The 25,990-nt window shown below is 42.6% G+C and overlaps 1 protein-coding gene and 1 long non-coding RNA gene across 2 annotated transcripts; one reads left to right on the top strand and one right to left on the bottom strand.

Moving 5' to 3' along the window:
- Positions 1 to 12,081: 12,081 nt before the first annotated feature.
- Positions 12,082 to 25,578, top strand: LOC123509642. The gene is made up of 2 exons (XR_006676254.1): positions 12,082 to 12,729; positions 25,306 to 25,578. It is a non-coding gene; the product is annotated as an uncharacterized LOC123509642 (long non-coding RNA).
- On the bottom strand, positions 14,374 to 23,592 carry LOC123509641 (gamma-butyrobetaine dioxygenase-like). The gene is made up of 10 exons (XM_045264077.1): positions 23,398 to 23,592; positions 22,652 to 22,799; positions 21,965 to 22,118; positions 21,492 to 21,679; positions 21,000 to 21,137; positions 20,387 to 20,580; positions 19,694 to 19,799; positions 19,017 to 19,231; positions 18,551 to 18,711; positions 14,374 to 15,072 (listed from the first exon to the last, which is right to left on the bottom strand). The coding sequence occupies exons 2-10, from the start codon at positions 22,703 to 22,705 to the stop codon at positions 14,912 to 14,914; spliced, it is 1,371 nt and encodes a 456-aa protein (XP_045120012.1). The 5' UTR covers positions 22,706 to 22,799; positions 23,398 to 23,592; the 3' UTR covers positions 14,374 to 14,911.
- Positions 25,579 to 25,990: the final 412 nt, after the last annotated feature.

Genomic DNA, 25,990 nt, shown 5'->3' with positions numbered 1-25,990 from the left:
TCTTCCTCCTCCTTCTCCTCCTCCTCCTCCTCCTCCTCCTCCTCTTCTTCCTCCTTTTCCTCCTCCTTCTCCTCCTGCTCTTCTTCCTCCTTCTCCTCCTCCTTCTCCTCCTCCTCTTCTTCCTCCTTCTCCTCTTCCTTCTCCTCCTGCTCTTCTTCCTCCTCCTCCTCCTCCTTCTCCTCCTGCTTTTCTTCCTCCTCCTCCTCCTTCTCCTCCTGCTCTTCTTCCTCCTTCTCCTCCTGCTCTTCCTCATCATCATCAGCATCATCATCCAGTTCTTTCTATCTATTCTTGTGCTATTTGTTCTCGCTCATGTTCTTGTAAGGAAGGTCTGAAAAAGTTTAGTTGAAAGTACGTATTTGCATGACGCGACTAATGTGTGGCAAACTATTACAAGATGCATGGAAAGAGAAAGAACAACGGTTTTATTATACTGCAAAAATAGGGAGCCTCGATCACAGGTTTGACCACTTGACCATAAGATCTAGAACGTGGAATTCGGAACTGGAGTCAGTGCTGAATCTCCCATCTTACAGGAGTCGTCTGAATTTTTTTTTTTTTTTTTTATACTATGTGGGCTTTTCACGGGAATTTATGGGCTAAAGAGAGTACTTTTTGGGGTACCTACTATCTCAAAGCCCACCCGCTAGGATACCGTTGCCCCGAGTGAGGAAGCCCAACCTACACTCGGACCGTAGACAGGATTCGAACCCGTGCGCTTGGAGACCCCGCGGACCCCAAAGCACGCATGGTTCCACTGTTTCTGTGAGTTTAAGATAATACAGTAATACGGGATTATTTCTTAGTGAATTTAGATAAGTGTCTATAATGAAAGAATAGTAGTAGTAGTGAAGACGAAAATGCGTAATAAGTATGTGCGCTCTTCCAGGAGTCGTCTGAGAGTTTTTGTGAGTTGAAGGTAATACAGTAATGCGGGATTATTTCTTGGTGCATTTTGTTTAGTATTTACAATGATAGAATAGCAGTGAAGACGAAAATGCGTAATACGTATGTGCCCTCTTCCTGGAGTCGTCTGTGAGTTTCCGTGAATTTCCGTGAGTTTCTGTGAGTTTGAAATAATACAATAATACGAGATTATTTCTTACTGCATTTTGATTAGTGTTTATAATGAAGGAATAGTAGTAGTAGTGAAAACGAAAATGAGTAATATATGATGTGAACAGTACCAACACTCGAGTCTGCATCCACGCCAGACTTTACTAAGTCCCCCATCAATTGTATCCACAGAAAACAGCGACTCGAAGGGAATAACTACAGTGCAATGGTTTACTGGTTTCTACACCTGGAATGAGGCGTTGGGGCCTATAGTTAGGTATTCACAAACGGTTTAGTCTCTTGCTCTCTCACCACGACTATTTTTCCAAGGCCACAGAGATGATTAGCGGGGTTTTCGAGTGTTTCTCTAGTTGATAATGTAGAAATCTTGACACTCTGCCTCTAGAACCTTAAAAACACTTTAAAAATTCTTATCTGCTACCAAGACTTTTTTCCAAGGTCACAGAGATGATTAGCGGGATTTTCAAGAGTGTTTCTCTAGTTGATAATGTAGAAATCTTAACACTTTGCCGCTAGAATCGTAAAAACACCTTAAAAATTCTCTTATCTACCACCATGATTATTTTCCAAGGTCTCAGAGATGATAAGCGGGATTTTCGAGTGTTTCTCTAGTTTATAATGTAGAAACTTTGCCTCTAGAACCATAAAAACACCTTAGAAATTCTCTTATCTATCACCACGACTATTTTCCAAGGCCACAGAAATGATTAGCAATGTTTTCAAGAGTGTTTACCCAGTAAATGATGTAGAAATCTTGTCACTGCCTCTAGAACCACAAAAACACCTTGAGAAACTCGTGTAAATTTAAATAAAGCCCTTTGAAATAGTGAAGGTGAAGCTCAGAAGAGATAGAGAATACGAGCTTTATATTCCTCACATCCCAGACACCTTCCGTTACAAGCCTGGCCTTGAGCGACAACATCTGACTTGACAGAGCCTTCATGTCACCCTTGATGCAACCAGTCAGAGGAAAAACGTAAGGTAGACATGAATACCCGTGTATATATGATGAACAACACACACACACACACACACACACACACACACACACACACACAGAGTAGCATGACTATCACACAGTAACACATGTCCATCGAGGTATTTGCGGCGTCACCTGCTCCTACTTCGTCACCATACAGTAGCACCGCTCACCGAACACCTGGAACACGCTCAAGCTCCTCTGTCCACACAATGAGAAAGCGCGGAGATCTATACTCGATCCACAGTTGCACAGGCCACAGTAACAAACATAAACGTAATTTAATTCTTTCCTCTCTTGTTGATGCTCAAAAAAACACGAAACGCTTTGCTCTCTCACCATCACTGCTTTCCAAAGGTTCCAGTTGAAGATACTCGTGATTTTAGGAGTATTTCTATGGTTCTGGTGATGGAATAATAAGATTTCTAGTTTATTAAGAGAAGAAACCGTCTTGAGAACTCTACTGGTATACATAGTCTCTGTGGACCTGGAAAATTGTCGTAGTGAGATGGGAAGGCGTTTCTGAATACGAGCATATATACGGTGATGAGAGTACTGCCCAGGGAAAGATAACGATGATAATCACACGGACAATGGCTATAGCCACCGAAGAGTAAGCTGGTCCAGAAGTTATGCTAATTGGTTCCTCTCCAACTGATTAACTCCTTCAGTACTGAGAGGCTTTTTTTACCTCGAATTTTGGGGTATGATTAGACGATTTTATTTACATGAGGAACTGTTTAGGGACGTCAGAAGATTAATAGCCACAGTCTTCACTATTTCAATCCCCACATAAGTTTCTGAAGCTGTATAAAATCGCCAAATAGTAAGCAGACTGAATATGAAAACGCATCATGCTACTGAAGGTGTTAACGTGGTGGCTGATGAAACACTCGTCTCCGCAGACCTCGTTAGGGCAAAGAACACAGTATTAGAAGCTGCCAGCAGGACGACAACTAAAAAAGAAAAAAATTATCAATTATCAAAGTAAACTATTTTTCTCAACGGAGCAATGCACAGGCAATGAGTTTGGCTGTGTGGCGTACACACTGCCAGACCATAAAAGAGTACACACAAAAATGTAATAGTTACGTCTTTACAAAATTTGTGCACACCATGGCATAGGATCTCCTCCTTTACACACACACACACACACACACACACACACACACACACATACACACACAGTTCAGCATCACAGCGACACGTATTCCTCAGTGGAGAATATAAAAGTGTGTAACAATTGATAGACCTCCTTTATTTGTAACTCGAGAAACTTAAAAATAATTAATGTCTTCTTCCCCCCAACCAAGGCAGCTTCCCCCAGCCCTTCCCACCCCTGCACACACACACCCCGCCATGACCTGCCTGCTTCCCTGAGCATGGAATCCTTTGTCCTGTACGCACCACCTCACACTCTCCCTCCGTCCCACCACAGCACTCATAACATTTTTATAGAATGTATTGACTTTATTAAAGGTTAACGTGTGCATATATCAGTCAGGAGGGATCAGCCTCCATGTCATCGCCCCCCCCCCATGACTGCTACCCCATCCCTCGGCGCACCTGCATTGCCGCGCAGGAACTGTACAAAAGTCCCTCTTATTCGTTGCTATTAAAACTGCATGCCCAAGTGGAATACTGCTGACTGCAATGTGCGTGCAGGTGAGTGCCATCTCAAGCACGATACCCCCACACGACCTCCAGGGGGCCGCTCCATCCCCAGGCACTGTTGGCCAGTCTTATAATCTTTCTTAAGTTGTGCGGTTCTTGTTTCATTCAATCTGTCTCACATGCAGCTTCCTCCTCTCTACCTTTCGCGGTGGGGAAGTCCTTCGTCCCGGTCTCCACCAACAGGCGACCATAACGCAGAGGAACAAGCCGCCAACACACACAGAGAACGCTCACTGCTGTAATTTCAGGGGAAACGTAAGCATTTGGCATTATATGACAGGCTAACTGCTACATGACTGCCAAATTGACGATGTGTGGAACTATAAAGTGACGGCTGTTGGTGCAGTGTTGTCTTGGTAGTGCAGACAGGTTGCGCATGCAGGAAATATTGATCGGTGTGGGACGAGAGGCAAAGAGAGCCGCTCCTCCCCGTTGGTGTTACAATCAGTCTCAAAAACAGAAAGCAAATGACTGTGTTTTATTGTTGTATGTGTGATGCAGGCGATGTTATGAGGCAAAGCTGTTCACTGGCATAACAAAATTCCAGCCAGCCCCTTCCTGCCTTGAGACTAAAGTCTTCCACACACTCGCGCGCACCGCCTCGCTACTCTTCATCCGCTACACCATGAATATTCCACATCATGCCACACACTTGCACATTGATATGGATGACTCCAACACCTGTGATCAACACACACCTCACGTAGTACATACAGAGGCACATGCAGTCCTATGACGCCTCAAAAACATGCTAGGCTACCCCTGACGCGCGACATTACGACGTCTCCAGCCATCATGCCACACTGTCATAGAGGCTATGACACACGACAGAGTGACATGAGATGAGGTCAGGGTACAAGAGTTCAAGTGTCTCATGAGAAGGCATTAACACCAACATAAACTGGACCGTTCCGTCACAAAATATGCGTGACTGTTGCTGTGCTGCACTTGCCGCAGCTGTCACCCGAACTAGAGCAGGTGTTCCCAAGGCCACCAAGGAGTGAAATGCAATTTTCAAGTTTAAGACATTACGTTTTAATGAGTTATTCGATCCACGTGTCTCTCGTAACGATTGGTGAGACACACTATAAAAAGGCAACTAGACCAGCCATGCAGATAAACTCCTTTCATTACATCACCACACCCTTACACCACTATTGAGATGACTCACGCACTGCAGAAACACAAGTATACGCGAACATGACACGCCTACATGACACGCAAACTCACGTGCTGCCAGACATCGCATGCAAACCAGCACAGTAATAGCAAAGTAATCCCTGGACGTTTTCTATGATAAGGAACAGCGTGGCGCGGAGAAAATGCTCCCAGACGGTACGAGGCCCCAAAACGTACCCTAGCGAGGCCAGACAGAGGCAAACCTCCCAGCTTATGGCCGGCTGTCTGCGAGGTAGTCCGTCTGCAGCGTTGTGACGTCACTCGCCCTCTTATGGTGGACTCTTTCCCTGAACACAAGCGCCCTTTGTTTCATGCTTTACCCGCTCTGTGCCACTAATTCTCTCTACAATGAGCATCCCTTGTCCTGAATATGCGTATCAGCAGCCTCTTCTTTGTTGTCTCGGTATGAGCGCTAGAGATGCAGGGGGGTAAGGCTGTGTACTGCTCCTTTAATCATCTAATTGCATGACTTCAAGTTCTTACTCCGTTACGACTGCTGTACTTTCACTGTTAAGAAAGTATTAACGCATTTCTGGTTAAGTTTTAGCACAGGGGAGTCTGGAGGGTGTCGTCATGGTGATGCTCGACACGCGCGCCACTCGAGGGCCAGGTGAGAGGGCAAGGTGCAGTCTTAAGGAGCAAAAAAAATAATCAATGGAGGAGCAAGCAAAACTGAGGCAGATGTTGACATGAAGACATTATTTGACGCGTTTCTATGGACCTAAAAGTTAGCCAGTCACCACGAGCATGTTACACAAGGCACCTTACATAAATCCATAACTCTTCTAGGTTTGTGTAAACGTCTTTATCGAGTGCAGATTAATAATTTCTCGGCTGAAGCTGCAATTCCCCCATCCAGAGGCAGGCTCGAAGTCGCTTTCCTGCATTGGTGATCGACAGAATTTCATAATTTAGGGTGTTAAGTTGGAGAAAACAGTTAAGATTCGCTAGAATTTGCACGGACTGTGAACGGTGTTGCCACAAAGGTACGAAGTGGGGAGGTGGTGCAGGTGCTTCACTACGGTGCTTGTAGGGGAAATAAGCACCACCGGAGGCCTACAGGGCGTCTTCCCTGTTTGGTGACGGCCACGTTTTCCTTGGCGAAGCATGAAGGGCTGCCTCAAGCAAATAATATTATGTGACGCATTGGAGTCGGCTGGTAGGGTACGAATGTGGGCGGCCTCTCCACACGGCGGCTCCTCCCCCTGGCCTGGAGTCAAGAACGTGCTACACTCGGTGATGGTGCTTGGACTTGACCTGAACCCTCGGCCCCTCTCCCCAAACACCACACATGCTTCAAAAAACAAGCGAATACGACAAATGTGCAACTAGTTCCCTCCTTAATCTTTGTGTTTATGTGTACTGGTGACATGTTTCTGTGGTGCTGCATTACTTGTGTTCTGGCTTATCTGTACTCTCTAGCCGCTTCCTGACGTCATGAAGGGAAGGGTGGAAGAGAACACTTTGCCTCCCATCCTCTCCATCTCGTCTTATTCCTTCCCGCCTGTCGTGTCACCCGGTGATTGAAGCATTGCCTTAGCAACACCGAGTGGTATATACGCTTTAAATGTTGTGTTGCCCACTGGATACACAGGGCTACGTTATAAGCCTGGTATTCCCTCGGTATTACGACAGTGTGGTGTGTATCTGGCATCTCCGCTGAACACACACACACACACACACACACACACACGGGATGAGATGTAAATGAGGACAATTACGAATATTATTTTCGTATTTAATTACGTTATGATTTCTTGTAAGCTGCAGCTGCTACTGGTACAACACACACACACACACACACACACACACACACACACACACACACACACACACACACACCGTGCTTGCTGCATAAAAGACATCGGAGATCTAATTCATCAATAATTCTGTTCACACACTCTCTCTCTCTCTCTCTCTCTCTCTCTCTCTCTCTCTCTCTCTCTCTCTCTCTCTCTCTCTCAAATTCGGCTAAGTGCATTTGGATATACGGATCTATATACTCTGACATGGGTGATAGCGGCCGTGGGTTGTCAAGCTGAAGTATAACTGCCTGTGTGCACGCTGAAATTAACCCCAGGCACCACTGTCCCGCTAAAATCATTAAAAATCTCCCACTACACTCATAAGGCCCTATTAGTTGAAGTTAAAGGGTTTTCAAGGGTAGTTATTTTTTTTCTTTTTTTATGGTTATTATAACCGATTATCATTTCTATATTATTAACAGGAACAATACTTTTGAAACTCGTCTGTACAGCCTTGATAAATGGTCGTGGCGAGAGGAGCATGTTTCAGAATACAAGCATAACAGAGGAAAGAGCAGCATTAACGTGCACTCCAATGACAATTGTTTGCAGCGCAATGATAAGAGGCCTAAGTGTGTGTGTGTGTGTGTGTGTGTGTGTGTGTGTGTGTGTGTGTGTGTGTGTGTGTTTTCTGACATGAAGGCATCCATTCTTCTTCGTATAACGTTGTCGATGTCTTTCTGTGGATATCCGTTGTTGGTGAGTAGTTGCGCGACTCTTCATAGCTCGGCTTTGGCGGCTTTCCATGTGGAGGAGTGTGTTTGACAAAAGCATTGATGACGCTGCGGCGGTATTTCTCCGGGCAATCACTTTTCCATTAAGACAGAAACCAAGGTTGCTTGACTTGACGTATACGGATGTGGAGAATGAAGATTCTTCGCGGTGGACTAGCACATCAAGGAATGGAAGCTTCTTGTTTTCTATCTCGTGCGTTTAGTTGAGGTACGAGCTTTTCTTGAATTCATCGATAAGTTGCAGAATTTGTCCCTCGGTGTTAGTGCTGATGAAGATGTCGTCGATGTATCTTGTGTATATCGATGGCTAAGTTCTGGGTGTTGCGTGAGGATCTTCTCGATGGCCCTCAAATAGAGGTTAGCGAAGAGGACGCCGAGCGGTGATCCCATATCAACACCATCGCATTGAACATACATTTTTACCTCGGGGCCATAGAAAGGTACTTCTTTTGTGCATGCTTCTATTTATAGTAATGCACGCAGCGAGTCCTCTGGGATTGTGAGTTTACTCTCGCCTTCGTGATATATGCGTTGGCAGATGTATTCTATGATTTCATCAATAGGAACGTTAGTGAAAAGTGATACGTCCATCGATGATATGCAGTTGGAGGGGCGCTGGGACTTCAGGATGTCAATGAACTCCTCAGAAGATCTTAAGCTGTAGGATGCGGGTGTAAACGGTGCGAGAAGTGCGCTGAGATGCTTGGGAAGTTTATAGGTGGCGGCAGGGGTCTGGCTGATGATGGGACATAAGGGATTGCCTCGTTTGTGCGTCTTGACGTTGCCGTATGCGTACCCGAGCTTGTGGTCGCCTTCAATGAGAGGAAGCTTCGTGGTGCTGAGCTTGTTGCTGTGCCGTATGATGCGGCTAAGCTTTGTTTTGAAGGCTTGGGTTGGATTCCTCGTGATTTGCTTGAACTTATTGGTCTCGGCGAGGATGGTGGACATCTTGTTTAGGTAGTCTTCTTTGTAGAGGATAACGAAGAGAGAGGTTTTGTCAGAGCGGCGGAAAACGATGCGGTGGTTGTTTTCGAGTTCCTTGGCCGCGGTTTGTAAATGATGTCCTTAATTTCTTGTTCTTTTCAAGCTTGAGTAAGTAGTATTTCCAGTTCTATACGTTTGTTGTTGGGTTTTCGTTTACCCATTATGTGGCAGTTTAGTCCGAGGTTTAAGAACTTGCACGGTTTCGCCGTGAGCGTGGTGTTGCTGCGATTAATGAACTGGTTATTGCTTCAAGGGGTCCGCCGTACAGTGCAGAAAGTTTATGGCCTGTTCTCCGCTTGGCTTCAAACAATTGATGTTAATCGAGCTTTTCCAGAGTAGCGTTGATGGCAGAACGTAGGTGATCCGGTACGTCTACCGCACTCCACTCTCGGTGAGCTCAAGTAGGTGTCGTTTCCTCTAAACCTCTTCAAGACACAGAACTCCAACTCACTCACAGACCACCGAGACTCACCAACACGAGATACAGAGATGGCAAGCCAGGAGCAGCATCAAGGCCACATCAAGTGGTACAACTATAAGCGCGGATTCGGCTTCATCAGCGATTCCAACACAAAAACATATGTTTTTGTGCACTTTACAGGTCTAAAGCGGTCTCTTCAAAGACATCTGCCTCGCGAAGTACATTTCACCGTCTGCGAAGGGAAAAAAGGACCGGAGGCCCGACACACCGCGAGGACCGGGAACGAAAACACCTCCAAGCCATATGCTTCAAGTCAAAAACCTTCCTCAGTACGTGGAATATGGAGGCGAAGGTATCAGCCTGCATCTGTACGGCAAAGATACTGGCAGGCAGCGACGTACGTCGCCTGCAATCTCTTATACCTCTTCTGCTTAAGCACAATGGACTACCAGGTATAAGGATTCCGACACAAGCATTCGGAAATCTACACCACCACACACCAAAACCGCCGAAAAGCTACCAACCATCTCATCAGGACAACGTTCTACCCTGCCGCGAAGTCCCAGCAGAAGAGATGGAGACCGTCGTTGATGACGAGGAAGAAGACGCGTTCATCGACGTAGAAGGCAGCGACACCGACCAGTCAAGTTCGCCTGTCGAACCTCCACCAGCAGACGATGAAGGCTGGATTACACCAACCACAACCAAGACCAAGAGGCGCGTTTTTAAAGTCCACGCTTAAGGCAGCCTTAAGCCTGGCTTAAGGCTGACGTCATTTTGTGTTCTTTCATGTCCCCAAACTTGAGCCAGAGCGTAGCCCGCCTTAATTAAGGCAGGGACGGCCAAACTCAAGCCAGCTGCAGAGCAGGCTCGACTTTCCGCTAGCCATTGTGACGTCACATGTAAATAAACAAATAAGACATGACGAATGAATGTTCCATTAGCTGCTGTTGATAGTTCTGCACCAAACTGAATGCTGTTTCAGTATCTTCTGGTATCTCTGGCAAGTCTGGAAACATGATGGACTGGACTGTTGATGCAGGGAGGAAAGATAGCAACTAGGATGATACCAGCTTTGAAGCGCCTGGAGTATAGAGATAGATTAAAGGCATTAAACATGTTTTCATTTGAGAGGAGATGTATAAGAGGGGATATTTAAAATGTTCTCAGATACAAACTACATAGATGTGAGATCTTTCTTTACCTTAGAGGAGGGAAGTAGGACTACAAATCATGGCAGGAAGATTAGAAAGCAAGGCTGCAGGTTAGATATAAGAAAATATTTCTTTAGTCATAGGGTGGTAGACTTCTGGAATGCATTGCCAGAGACGGTTGTAAATAGCACTAGTTTGACAATGTTTAAAAACAGATTAGATAAGCACTTAAATTTATTAGATTTATAATTATGTATAGCGCTGCATGATAGTTTTTATAAGAAATTTACTATAGTTAAACAAGACATGATCCCCATGTATGGGGACCACAAATTGTAGAGGATTTCGCTGCAGGACTTACCCTGTTAATGGGCCAAATATTTAGAATTAGTATATAATGTATTGTGTACTTGTAAGTGTAACTTTAAGTACTGATGACGAGGTCGCTGTGCGACTGATACAGGATAACCTAGATGGGCCCTGGTGGCCCTTTGCTATCCTATTATTTATGTTATGTTATGTTATGTAGGAAAGATAAGTTACAAAGCTGCAGCATATCTTGCACTTCCTGTTCGTCTGCCATCTTTATTGTTGTCATCTGTCAGCTGGTGACTGGTCACGTGATCGAAGGTCTAGCAGGCCCGTTTTCCATTGTCCCAGGTTTTGCTTAAGCCTGTCTTAAGGCGAGGTCTAGCCGTAGGGGCATTAAAAAACGCAGCTCAAGAAAAAGAAGTACTCTACCTCCAAAACACCCGCAGCCGAAGCTGAATAGACACCCAAGCCAAGCCATCAGACGGAGCAGGACCGGAAGAAAGCTGCAAGAGGAACACGAGAAACAATGCGCGCGACCCTGGCGATGTTGGAAAATCTTAAAGGGGCCAGCCCACACGTCATACTTCCTCCCATAAACTTGAAGATAGACGAAGAAGATACGGCTCAGCCAACACAACAACAAGAAGAGTGGACGACAATAAGACGACACAAACAAAAAAACAAATAAATGACCAGCAAGGGGGACAGCCCCCCACCTTTCTACCTCCCTCTGTACTTCTTTCTTTTCACCCAAACTATTTCTTCCCTAGCTAGCTAGCTAAACTCTTCTTTCACCGATCTGTCTATCCCCAAGAAGAAGAAGAAGAAATCTCTTCAAGGTATGCGAGCCTGTGTTTCGGTGTGACTCGTTTGCTAGTAGTGTTATGGGGGTTTTACACGGTCAAGCATGTTGGCCAACACGCTCATCAAACCTCCAACACAACATGTATGAAGAGTGTTTACACGTTCAAACCAAACTGACAGACAACCTCAGTCGGTGCCAAAAGGAGAAGGAGCAACATGTCACTTACGCAAGACGAGGTGATGGCAGTCGGCATAGTGATTGCCCTCAACGAAAAGAAAAGGAAGCGTTCAAAGTGGACAAAGGACTGGTTGCGTATCAGATGGAGGAGTCATTGATAATACAGAATTTGGTAAGCGACTCAAAGATGAAAAGCTCTGCATCCCACATGAGTCAGTAACAGCTACTTCAAATTGTGTTTTGCCATATGTATTTGTGGGAGATGAGGCATTTGCATTAAGGACAGATTTCTTGAAACCTTATTCTCAAAAGGACCTACATAGTGAGAAGCGAGTATTCAACTACAGGCTGTCAAGGGCACGGAGAGTGGCAGAAAATGCCTTCGGCATTATGGCTTCCCGGTTTAGAATTTTCCACACTTGTATAAATCTCAAATTGACAAGTATTGACAAAGTTGTCATGGCATGTGTTGTGCTACATAACTATTTGCGGAAAGCATGCCCTTCAGACTATTCCCCAGAGGACTGCTTCCATAGGGAGGATAGAATAAGCAAGATGATTTTGCCAGGCTTAACTGCAGATCCTAATTATTTAGCAGGTTTGCAACACGGTCAGGGATCACGAAACTATTCTGAAATTGCAAAGGTAGTAAGAGATAGATTTAAGGATTACTTTGTGAATGCCGGTGCAGTAGCATGGCAAAAGACTTCATATAAATCATGAAAATAGGAAAGGCTAGTCTACACCTTCAAACTCAAACTGTACAGTCTGATTGGAATTGGCTTAAATAGTGTGCTGTAATATTTCTTTCCAAAATAAATTAATACAATGGTTATGATAAGTTTAATTGATTCATTATTCAAATGGCTGGCTCAAGTTTAGCCTTCAGATCCAGATTGACATGTTGGATTCTTAATGAAATGATGATTCATTTCTTAAATTCCTGCTTGAGTATTCTTTTGATTTCACCTTCCACAAAGCCACATGCTTCCTGTATATATTAATGAAATCCACCATTACTTCCCTTTCCTTATCCTTAACGGCACACGTGTCACTCATTTTGCAACTGATACACTACGCCTGTCACTGAAGGAGATGTTACAGATGTTACCTCGGCGAGATTTGAGTATGTATGACGGTTCAAGACTGATGACCGTTCACACGTTCAGACATGGACATGCACCGAGCAAGCTCCGCCCACAAAAGTCAGGCCCCGTCAGACATCCGTCCAACACGTTGGTCAAACATGTTTACCCCTTTCACACGTTCAAACATTCTCTCAAACGTCGTGTTGTCAAGCGTGTTGGCCAACATGTTTGACCGTGTAAAACCCCCGTTATGACAGTAGGTATATTTCGGGAGGAATATTTGACCACGGGATATGAATTTCTACACTAGCAGCCTTAGAAATACCTTATATGAATGAAGGTAAGACGCTGTGGAGGGACGTGGTGAAAGTAGTACTGTTGTCTAGGCTTGCACTGCTGGAATATGAAAACACTCCTCACTTTTATTCATGGTTGCCTGCTGGTTGTGTGTACGTATGTGTGTTTGGGTGTATTTAGGAGTGTTTTGGATATATTGAAGTGTTTTCGAAGATATACCGCTATGTGTTAGTGTGTCTGATTGTGACTGTGTGGTAAGACTGGAGAGCCCACCGCTGCCGGCTCACCACCACTTTCGATGTATCTGTGATGGCAGTCTGTACGATAAAACAAATGTCTATGATAACTATCTATTACTTCAACTCTTATTAATGAGATACTATACTTGTACTTTATTGGTTATTTTATTCTCGTTATCGTGTCCAGTTAATTGAGCGTGGTATTGCCGGGTCGTGTGCAAGAGTCGACCAATGTTGATGGATTGATTTATACATTTATTGTTGAATTAATGATGAAATACAACAAAGGAGGAGGATGGACCTTGCCACCCACCTCTTGGGCAAAGACTTAAGGTTAAAGTATCAAAAATATAACGATAGACAGTATACATAACAAGAATACAAGTACTTAAATAAATAAGTACAGATATTGCACACCTTATTGCATAAACATCCTACAGTCTGGGAGCAAACTGAGGATATTCCATGAGTATATCCCTGAGAGTGGTTGAGTCTAGAAGATGGTCAATGAGGCAATACAAGTCATGTTGACCTTGTGGCCTAAATTTAGCAATGAGATGACATTCCATGATATAGTGACGCAGAGTGTGTCCTCTTGGTGTAGCACACAGCACACATAATTTGCCTTTGATACCTTTGAGAATGAGTTCCTCCATAATAACATCTTTGTTGACCCTGTCAAAGGCACTCTTGAGATCGACAAAATGATCTGCACGTAGCATCCTTACTTATAAGGCTCAACAAAACAATGACTTGTAGAGTGACCTTTTAGGAAGCATGTACGTACATACATTGCCAGAGAATACATGGCCTACCTTATATATAAGCTTGTTCAATATTACCCGTTCCCATTTTGGCAGTGTATGTTGGCATATTGATAAGGGCTACATAGTCAAGTCTGCTTCCTTGTACATGTGTGGGTGTATGTTCCCCAGTAAGCACACCTGTATCTGTGGTGTCAAGGAAAGTCTTCCAGTGGACACCATTGGCATTGGTGGTGAGATGGTTTCTAAATCCATATGCCTGGCATTAAGGTCACTCATGATAACACTTTGCTCCTCAAGAACATATTCAGGAAAGTTTGCAATATTTAAGGTACCAGCATTGATGTACATGTTTACAAATTAAATAATTTCAGTTTTCAATCTTTCATTGCTTTCTCTGGTACACTCCTGAATTCCCTGCCTGCATCTGTAATGCCTTTAGACTTCTATTGAAGTAAGCCAGTCATACTTTTACATTAGAAAAATATGATAACGATGTTTCAGAATTGGCTATACTCTCTCTCTCTCTCTCTCTCTCTCTCTCTCTCTCTCTCTCTCTCTCTCTCTCTCTCTCTCTCTCTCTCTCTCTCTCTCTCTCTCTCTGATATTCTTAACTATGATATTCTCCATCCTAAGTCTTATGCGTTTATAATCTGTAGGACAATGAAAGTGTTATTTTTTTCATGATAAAAATAAATATTGATCATACAATACAAGTTGAAGGTTGTGACTGGTCAGATTTCCCTCTAACTCAGCAGACTGCAAAGACAGCAGACTCCTGCAAAGACCAACTAAGTGTTCTCATGACATAGAAGCCATAATCTTATCTTTCTATTGCATTCTTATTCTTTTCTTTTGAATGTTTTCTCCCTTTTCAAAACAGACAGGTAAGACTAAGACAATAAAGACATTTTGACATACTCTTATCCCTGAACATTTGCCAACTGGTGCTGTATACTTTAAATCAGAAAGACTTCACCAGCAACTCCTGCACCATACACAGAGGATATAATAATCATATTGCACTACACACAGAGAAAGTAATCATAAACATAAACTTCAAACTGTCACACCTCACAACAATAAGGCAATGTCCTCAAGTAAGTCAGTACTGCTATTGCCACCATGTATGAATAGTATAAATAGTAAGTCTAAAGCACCATATCTCCCTGCAGTAAGATAGTCACTCAAGCACTATTGTCAGTCACACATACAGCTTCCACTACTCCAATGTCACTCCAAGTTTCTCCTGAAGGACTCTGCGTCTGGAGAGTGCCCCATCCCAGTCCAGGTAGGCCTGGTTCATGTGGCGCTCTCCCAGGGCACTGTCATAGCCAGTGCGTCCATGCATCAGGCGAGTGTTGTCCATTACCAGCATCTCACCTGTGGGCATGTTAAGCATGTCAAGGAGAGAGAAGCTACAGGTGTTCTCATCACTTCTTGGGAACACTGTAATCAATTATCATTCTATTCTGAAAACTTAAATGTTAATCCCTTAAGAGTTTGACTGTGACACATACATGCATGTGTGCTCGTGCAAGCGCACACATGCACAGACACACCGGAGAAACACATTAACAAGATTTTTGAGAAAACATACAACATGCTTCAAAATATTGGCCTTGCATTCCACTACCTAGATGAAGGAATGATGAAGAAGATATTATGTACCTTAATAAGACCCCAGCTAGAATATGCAGCATGTGTCTGGTCACCGCATATGAAGAAAAATGTGAAGAAGGTAGAAAGGGTACAAAGGCTGGCAACAAGGATGGTACCAGGACTCAGGGAGTTAGACTATGAGGAAAGACTGAGGAAGCTGGGGCTGACCACATTAGAAGAGAGAAGAACAAGAGGAGACATGATAACTATGTATAAATTGGTGAACAAGATTGACATACTGGATAGAGAGTTGATAAAGGTGACCACAAGTAATTATCTCCGAGGACATGGAAAAAAGCTAATAAAGGACATCTGTCTAAATGACGTGAGAAAATACAGTTTCCCACATCGTAGCATTGATAAGTGGAATAAACTGAGCAGTCATGTCGTTGACGCGGTGTGTGTCAATCAGATGAAAGAGAGATATGACAGGAATGGACAAGGAGACAGGACACAGAGAGCTTAGCTCGGGCCCTGTAATACACAAATAGGTAAATACACACACACACACACACACACACACACGGCCCGGTAGCTCAGTGGTTAGAGCGCTGGCTTCACAAGCCAGATGACCGGGGTTCGATTCCCCGGCCGGGTGGAGATATTTGGGTGTGTCTCCTTTCACGTGTAGCCCCTGTTCACCTAGCAGTGAGTAGGTACGGGATGTAAATCGAGGAGTTGTGACCTTGTTGTCCCGGTGTGTGGTGTGTGCCTGGTCTCAGACCTATCCCAAGATCGGAAATAATGAGCTCTGAGCTCGTTCCGTAGGGTAACGTCTGGCTGTCTCGTCAGAGACTGCAGCAGATCAAACAGTGAATTACACACACAGCATAGTGTAATAGTTAGTACACTCAGGTCACAAATGAGGCAAATGGGCGAGCCTCTTAATGTGTAGCCTTTGTTCATCTAGCAGCAACTAGGAACAGGACACAATTTGAGGTGCTGTGGCCTCTCTGTCCCGGTGTATAGTGTAGTCTCAGTCCTACCTGAAGAGCAGTCTATGAACTGTGAGGCCTTTTCATAGAGTAAAGGCTGGCTGGGTGACTGGCAGAAGACCATGGTCAATTACACACACACACACTGGGGAAAGGTGACCAGTGGAGTTCCTCAAGGGTCAGTGCTTGGTCCTATCATGTTTTTAATTTATGTTAATGATATACTAGCAGGAATAGATAGTTATATGAACATGTTTGCAGATGATACCAAGATAATGAGTAGAGTAAAAAACCTGGAAGATTGTAATAGGCTACAGGAGAAACTGGACAAGATATACGAGTGGAGTAAACACTGGCAAATGGAGTTTAATATAAGCAAGTGTCATGTTATCAAAATGGGAAAAAAGTAAATACAGGCCATACAAGGTTTATAAACTGGGAGTAGAGATAATTGGAGAGGCCAGTGAAGAGAAGGACTTAGTGTAAATGTACAAAACAATCTGTCACCGAAGAAACATATCAAGATATTTGGAAAAACATATACTGTAATATGCTTCTGAATATGGGACTTGCATTTCACTATCTGGATGAAGGAATGATGAGGAAAATACTATGCACTATAATAAGACCTCAGTTAGAGTATACAGCAGTCATCTGGTCACCTTATATGAAGAAACATGTAAAGAAGATGAAAAGGGTTCAGAAGCTGGCAACAAGGATGATACAAGGGTTCGAGGAGATAACTTTTCAGGAGAGATTGGAGCAGTTGGAGTTGACCTCATTGGAAGAGAGAACAATAAGGAGTGACATGATAACAATGTACAAAATAGTGAACAAAATTGACATACTGGACAGGGATTTGATAAAAGTGGCCCAAGTAGTCACCTGAGAGGACATGCAAAAAAACTAACAAAAGATATTTGTTTAAACAATGTGAAGAAATACAGTTTCCCTCACCGTAGTATTGACAAATGAAACAAACTGAATATTGATGTTGTAGATGCGGCGTGTATATGAAAGAGAGATATGACAAGTGTGGACAAGGAGACAGGACACGGAGAGCTTAGCTCAGGCCCTCTAAGACACAAATAGGTAAATACACTAACTTTCCCTTCATAATGACATATTAATCCCTTCACTACCGACTCATCACTCCCGTGCTGTACAACCCCCACCTCCCACACCGTGTTTTACTGAGGGTGCTGACATAGGAAGACATTTCATTTCATCCCTTGTGACATCAAGCCACTTTTTTCCCCATAAACTTTTTGGGATTTATTGTTGGGTTGTCCATGAAAAACTTGGCTGCATGGACATTTGTCCACAAACACAGCGACTTTACCATCTCGTCTGATATGAATCACTGGAAGCAGTTCAAAGCACTCGTGTCATTCCTTGGTACATCAGGATGAATGCCAAGAAGATCCTCAGTCAGGACTGGAACAGTACCAGGATGCTGGTCAGTAAAGGAATCAGATAAGAGAGAGTAAGTGTGGAGGGAAGCATGCAGTGCAGGTCTGCGTGGCCACTCATCATCCTCACTGCTTCCATCACTTTCTTCCTTGGAGCTACTGGCCTCACTGTCATTTTCTGGCAAATATTCCTCATCTGAGTCACTAATGAGGCCTTCTGATTGTCTCATTGTCCTCAGAATCCTGTAATTCATCTAATAGATCCAGGTCACCCTCAGAATCACTCGGGATGACAATGACGACACCATTACACGACACTGGCACACTGCCCGCCGGTCACCACCCCTCCCCTCAGGCATCATGATCCCCCACCCAAGCCACCTAACCCAATGTCCTTGAAAACAAAAGGTGCCAGTTAGTCACTTTGTCACTGAATCATAAAAAATACACAAACCGAGTAGATGAAGCCCTATTGGATTGATGGCGTACACATGCACTTCATTGGTCTGGTAGCGAAAGTTTCATATGACGTACTGTGGTATGTCATCGGTTGTGAAAGGGTTAAGAGACTGAAGTGAAATGAGTTTCCAAAAATGTATGCTAGTGAAAATGAAGGTGATGGCATGACCAAGATCACCTGGAAGTGAAGGTGTAGGACAGATATTAGAGGTCAAGCTTTAAATATGCAAAAAATATAATCTTTGGATCAAAAGAGATGGAGACTTTTTTGCTGTGGATGCCCTACTCAAGGCTTACATCTGAAAGGTGGAAGGAATCATTGACATATAAATTGGTAGATAGACAGATGATGTACCGTATGAATATTAAGTACAGGGTGGGAGAAAGACTCACCACTATTAAGCTTATTCCTTATGGATTGCTGGTCAATGGTCTGGTTGAAGAGCCTCAGTGCAGCATACCAGGGAGTGACCTGTTCTGGGGGCAGGTCAAGGTAGGAGTTCCTCAGCTGGGAGTTGTTGACTCGGATCACATCACCGCTGAGCCGATCCTCTCTGTGCATCATGCCTCAAGTTAGTGTGTGCGTGTGTGTTGATCACCAGCACTTGCTACCTACTTGACATTCCTCCATAGCTCAAGCATCTACATGTAAATTTACTGAAATCATCTTCATAATTGGATATCCTCTAAAAAGTGTCATAAAAGCAAAAAGTTAAGAGGTGAAGCGAAAGTGATGTCAATCCTTATCTAATAATCATTATATCTTGCATTTCCACCAAGAAAATACACAAGTTTCTTTAGTTGCCTTGAGAACTGATTTGGTCCAGAAAACTCCTATGAGAGCCATTAATAGCCTTACACAATGATGGGAATGTTGACAATCTTGTGGTACTCAGTGGTCTCCTGCTTAACCTGTGCCACTCCCTTGTCCCAGAAATAGACAGGAGTGTTGGTTAAGATGTGGTACTCCTTGGGATGAAACTGCTTGAGGTAGTCGGCCACATGGAACCCATCTGCCAGGTCATTCTCCCCACCCTTGCCCTCAAACTGTGTGATGCAGTGCAGGAAGATGATCTGTGGAGGAGAGCAAGTTACTGATGAAGAAAAAAAAAAGTGATTTAGGAAATAAAAAAGAAATGAAATGTCAAAGATTTACGTGGATAAGTGATGAATATAATATGAGGAATTGGCTATCATAGAAGGAATGCAAATATTAGTGTACTACAGAGATAATACCAAAAAAGCCTTGTTGTTGAAGATGAGGGAATAGATGTACACGTGCAAGTTAGAATGAATGACACGAAGATAATTTTCCTACAGAGAGATGATACCAAAGAAGTCTTGTTGTAGATGAGGGAATAAATGTACTGTAGATGTGAAGCTTAGAGTGAATGATATATAAAAGATAAGAACATTTTGAAGATTGCCAGGTGACATTATGGTCTTATTATGCAACACACTAAATCAGTCAGTCAGTCAACCTTGTGATGAGAAAAGAAGATAAGATAAGAGATGAGGAAAGAGGAAAGGACTCACCCCAGGCACATATTGGAAGTAAGGCAGGTCATTATGCATGCCCAGGCGCTGGTCTGTGTAGGCAAGGCTGCTGGCACTCGCTTTGCTCCGAATGGGGTAGTTGGTCCTTCAGACACACAGACAAATATAATGCGTTATATTTGAAAGAAACGCGTAACACTTGACTTCATTATGAGGGCATGAACTTCCAAATAGTAGTGCAATATCATGCATTCTATCACTAAGAATAGACACTACATGCTTGGTTCTTCATTATCAAGAATACATTCCTTCACCTCATGTTAGTTACACATTTCTTCACTACAATTCTGTTAATAGCATGTCTTTGGTTAATTCCACCTCATATTATTCACTATTTCCATAATACATCAACGATACAGACTTCCATTACAGAACACAGCCTTTTCTTGCTTGGCTCTGATGGTTCCTTACAATTAATCAGTCATATTAATAGTATGTATACCTAGATCATATGAACTCTCTTCACCAAGCAAGGGAGAGTGTGTGTGGTGAGCAGTGGAGAATTATGGTGTGTAGGACTGCAGTATGAAAGAATTAAAAGGACCTGATGCATAGTTCCCAATGGTCATCACGTTGTCTAGATACATCTGAGTACAGGTGTGGGTTGTCAGCTGAGAGTCCCAAGGTGACCATATTAGCTCTCTCACTCCTCCCATACATGATGCAACTCACCCATAGTGTGTGGGCTTCACATATCCAATACTCTTGATGATGGTTAGCACAGCCTCAGGTTCCCTGGGAGCATCGGTTAGGACGACCACACCCTTCTTCTCTAGAGTTACAAGGAAGTCCAGGAGTTCTTTGTCTCCATGCATCACTCCATTGTAGTCCATCCTTGGCAGCTCCATCTCTGTACTCCACAAGTCCTGGAATGGTTGTTCACTGATTTAATAATCTTCCATTCTTCTCAGCCAACTTCATCACATTTTCTATTTTCCTCATCAACAATTGCTTAAGAACATCAATAATTCTACAAAACCTATTAGCTACATCTTTAGGATTTGTATTTGAATTGTTTACACGCCAGGTCTACCAACCTCTGTGTAGCAGAATGCACAAAGGGTAGAAGAATAATTGACCTGAATATTAAGAAAAGAGGGAGACAAGGCAAGCTTTAAAAAGATTAAAAGTTAGCATACAAGATGGGCTAAGAAAGGAAGGTCTATGCAAAGTAGAAGACAGAACCATATAAAGAGTATGGGAGAGGATCGGCAGCCTCCTGTGAACACAGGAAAAGCAGCAGAGAGTAAGGAGCTTGTGGCAGCCATCGCCCTTATGTGCAAACCTTTTTTAGGGCCAAAAAGCTTCTCTGAGAGTCTCTGGCAGAGGATGTGAAGGCGTGTTGCTGCAACCAATGAGCCTCAAAGCAGCTTCTGTGTCCACTGGCCCACTGCACCTCCACATGTCTCCCATCTTCCTCCACCTGATAGATACAGAGCAAAGTCAGAAGAAATACTACACAAATAAAATACATACAATAATGATATCTTCCACACTTACTTATAGTACATGCACTACCATACTCTCTACAGATCTACTAACAACTAACAACATTATTTCAATATAAACAATAATATATGTTTGCAATGTCAAAAATTTGGTATTTACTGCAGTATTTCAAGCTTTAAAGTTTCTATCAGACTAATTTACAAGACTAATATAATTCACCTTTTTATGAATATTTCAACAACTACCAATTTTCATTCTAAAGACAAAAGTCACACTCTAAAATTAATTTTTCAATCAATCAGTTGTTTCTAGATTAGGAAAAGCTTACCTGAACACTCGTGGGGCAGTCACTGTGTTGCCAGTCCTCAAGAGTCAGCTTGCGGCAGAGTGCGTCAGAATCAAAGCACTGTGGGCACTGACAATTGTCTCTCAGCCAGCAATATGGGAAAAAACTGCTGCTTCCATCAGTAAAAGTGATTTCCACCATCTCTTTCCTTGCATCTGCTGTCCTGACACCTAAAGATATATAGTTTGAAGTCAGAAAGTGTTAGTGGCTTGAACAGTCAGACATGATCATCTCCTGAGATATGATGCTTGAAGGAACAAGGCACCAGAGAGATAGATGTCTAGATATTACCCTTATATACTTCATAAACATGATTAAAACATCTTCATAAACTTTGTACAATTAATACAACATGACTTTTCTATGATGAATACACACAAATAGTGTATGAGTGAACACTAGCAATAATCTTAACTCATGGGTTTCTTTATTGACAAGAAGTAAACTTCATTCACCAGCAGCATTGTGATGGGTGTGGGAGGGTGCAGGTGTTGGGTGGGAGTTGTGCCAGGCATGGGAGGTGGTGAGAGTGCGTGAGGAGAGTGCAGTCAAGGCAGAGGTGGGGCGTTGCGAGGCCAGTGCTGTCAGACCCACTGCATTCTGTCTCCCCTGCAATATATGAATGAAACTCAAAAAGCATGCTCCTTTTTGTGTTAGGTTTATCTGGCCTCAAAGTGGATCATCATAGTACATGTTAACATTTCTTAGATACTTAGAGGAAACAATTAACTAGGTTCTGCTAACAAAGAGAGCTCTACACTGCACATTATACATAGCTTCTTATAGTAAATATTGATACCATTCTGCCTATACATTTAGTGTTTTATGATGAATAATCCCTGACAGGTAACTTTATTATGAGTTTTCCCTACTGGAATAGAAATATTGCATGAACAAGGCACACACAAGAAACATGGCACTATTTCCATGACATTTAGCATTTATTAATGTGAAAAAATGTCTGTAATCCTGCCTCTTTTTGTCTGATATTAAGAAATTGCTGTTATCAATTAATCAAGCAAGCCAGTGTGCACATGTTAGTTACCAGATGTTCACAGTCACACAGACACCTTCATATCCCTTCTCAGTTTCATCAAAAGTTACAAAGTACAAGGTACAACAAGACTGATCAGAACACCTGCCTTGGCCCAGAGCCTGGCTGAGGAAAGCACTCCTTGCAACACTCTGCGACTCATGGTGCCACACACACTGTGGATTGTTGAGACTTGAGAGGTGACCCAGCCGTCCCTGCTATGATAACCCTTTGACTGCTTCAGGTGTTCCACCTTTCTGAAATACAAAGAATTACAATTTCTTTTGGTATTTACTAATTTTAGGGCATGTTGAACTTAATTTTATTATGCAATATACACACAAGGATCACTGTGTGTGTGTGTGTGTGTGTGTCTCTCTCTCTCTCTCTCTCTCTCTCTCTCTCTCTCTCTCTCTCTCTCTCTCTCTCTCTCTCTCTATATATATATATATATATATATATATATATATATATATATATATATATATATATATATATATATATATATATATATATATATATATATATCTCTCTCTCTCTCTCTCTCTCTATCTCTCTCTCTCTCTCTCTCTCTCTCTCTCTCTCTCTCTCTCTCTCTCTCTCTTATGTAACTTTTGCTAGAAATCCTACAAGTAGGAACACTGCCTCATGAAGTAGAGTAGACACAGTGACACATGCGTACACATCTGTCAGTGTGTGTGTGTGTGTGTGTGTGTGTGTTTGTTCCCAACGAGAGAGAGAGAGAGAGAGAGAGAGAGATTACCATACATTTAAAATATGTATAACAATAAATGTATCAATCAATCATAGAATAGACATGGAGAAGCTAACATTAAAGAACCAAAAGAAAATTACCTTCACTTTTTCATAGCTATTACTCGTCGAGGTGCCCACACTTCGTCCCTCAGGCAGCCTCGCTCCTTCCAACACAACTAAAACCAGCTGCACTCACCCACCAGCCAACTGAGTAGTGAGAATGTGTGACCGAGCGGCTAGTAGGGAACACAAGGCAGCCTCCAGTCTTGGCAACCCTCGCTATGCTGCCAGTTGTACCTAGTCAGATAAATGTTTAGTTGTTGTTATTCAATAAGTATACTCCAAACTTGACCATATTTTCATCTCGTCTAATATATTAATGTTTGCCACTGTTTCATTTTGCTTTATATCAAACAAATGCGCATCTTTATCTATTTTGCCTTGATCATAATTGTACAACATCATTATATTGTGAGCCACCTTGAGGACACGTACGGGATGTGTGAACGAGGAATCTATGGTTTGGTGATGTTAGCTTGCCACACCTGCGTCACTGTCAGCGTCTGTGGTCTCCTCTGGAAGTCAGGCCCGGATTCATATAACTGTGAAGCATCTCCATTACTTTGAAAAGTCTCTAAAGTTAAACTGACAAAGGGTTTTAAAGGATTTTATGCGCTTCTGGTGACAGATTAAGAAGACTTCTACTTTAACACGAGAAACAATCTTGAGAATTCGCCTTATCATCTGTGGCCTTTGATAGAAGCCGAAGTGAGAGAGCAATGTTTAGAGCAGACCTTATATATATATATATATATATATATATATATATATATATATATATATATATATATATATATATATATATATATATATATATATATAGGTACGGGATGTAACTCGATCGAGGGGTTGTGGTCTCAGTCCTACCCGAAGATCGGTCTATGACCTCTGAGCTCGCTCCGTAATGGGAAAGGCTAACTAGGTGACCAACAGACGACCGTGGTGAATTACATGCTAGCCAAGGTTGGTGCATGGCTTGGTGCTCGCCGACTGGAAGCAAAGCCAAAGCATTCCACGTCGCTCATTGTTATCCCTGCGCGTGAAGAACGTGGGTCGATCGCTGCCAGCATCCCTCCCTATAGGAGCACAGTGTAAACCAGTAGTAATATTGGCTGTTTTAAGCGGTCATGAAGTTGTAAGCCACGTAATACATTATGCAAGGAACAACTAGTTCACCGCCTTGATTCACTCATGCCCAACTCAACAGTTTCAAAACACTGATGGAAAATTTCGAGGGTTCTTATTCAATAAACGTAATGCTTTCAGAAGTGGGAGAAAACCTCTGCTCAGGAGCAAAATTTTTAGAGGGACAGTGATATGTTTATCATACCCTCTCACCACCACTGTTGCATATACTTTTCACTCGCTTCCTCCTGAGCGTGGAGACCAGCAGATTGTGTAACAATGACCCGGAGAATTGTGGATGCCTGTATTAGCTCATCGTCACGGTTCAAGGACAAGTGGCGCAAAGCGACGAGTGTGTTACCTCAGATGTAGTTAACTGTTATCAAAGTAAGCTGGCATTTAGTACACGATAATGACTTGTGTATGTGTAAAAGCCAGATTACAGCGAGATTAGCAGAGGGAATGCGTTAGTCAGGTAGTGCTTATTGTTTGACATTTTCGTGGTGTTTATGATCGAGTAATTCACCAATTACCTGATTAATCTTAACTATATACGTTTAGGACTAATATTAATTTACATAACAGGATATGAGCCCGCTGTTACATAACTAACGTAATCAGGGCCCTGCATGGACCAGTTTAATAGATTACAGTTCCAATATGTGAAACTAATATATATATATATATATATATATATATATATATATATATATATATATATATATATATATATATATATATATATATATATATATATATATATTGCCATGTGTAGGTCTTATTTAATTTTTCCTTATGTTCTAATGTAATGTAATTTTACAGAACATTATGGCCCCAACCAGATTGAAAAAGGAACTTCTCCAGGAACGTCAGGACAAATTTCTGGGGGAAGATGGACTTGTGAGAAGAGGAAGAGAAAGACCATCTATAATAACCTGAACGTGAAGATCATAACGAAGATCAAATTAAGTATACACACACACACACACACACACACACACACACACACACACACACACACACACACACATTATGTCATTTACAAATAGAAGTACATAGTATCTTTGTTAGAGAAATTACAATATCATTTGAATATTTTTTTGTGTATTATTCTTCCATGTTGATAAAATTAGTTTTTTACATGTTTTTCAATGTAATTCATTTCAAGCAATGACTACCATAATTCATGTAAGTTGGGATATCTCTAAAACCGAAAATTCCATCAACGTTCCACTTAACATACCCTGCTGAAAGATTAAGGTCAGAGCGGCTAATCGTAGGCACAACGGAGTCATGTCTGCCCGCATTCAGCCATCTCCGGCCCCCGGACCCCGGTCATTGTTTGCTGGGAAGAAATCAGCCCGTATGTGATATGTGCGAACATATGTATGACGTGTACATGCTTTTACGTTAGTATATCAAATATTTTTCCTCCTGTTTTACTTCTTAATTTGTAAGTAGCCGGGACACAGATGAAAAGTACACAGAGAATTAAGTAGTTTCGCGG

The sequence above is a fragment of the Portunus trituberculatus genome, chromosome 27 (genome assembly GCF_017591435.1).
Source record: "Portunus trituberculatus isolate SZX2019 chromosome 27, ASM1759143v1, whole genome shotgun sequence".
Lineage (NCBI taxonomy): Eukaryota > Metazoa > Arthropoda > Malacostraca > Decapoda > Portunidae > Portunus > Portunus trituberculatus.
This window is presented reverse-complemented; position numbering and strand designations above follow the sequence as displayed.

What these genes read in the sequence shown, in the direction of transcription:
- LOC123509641 (XM_045264077.1), bottom strand. Translation starts at nt 22,705, where the DNA reads ATGAGTCGCAGAGTGTTGCAAGGAGTGCTTTCCTCAGCCAGGCTCTGG. An exon ending in CAGCCAGGCTCTGGGCCAAG is followed by an intron (nt 22,119 to 22,651) that starts GCAGGTGTTCTG and finishes CATATATTGCAG; the next exon opens with GGGAGACAGAATGCAGTGGG. An exon ending in AAGGAATAAGCTTAATAGTG is followed by an intron (nt 15,073 to 18,550) that starts GTGAGTCTTTCT and finishes ACATGCCCACAG; the next exon opens with GTGAGATGCTGGTAATGGAC.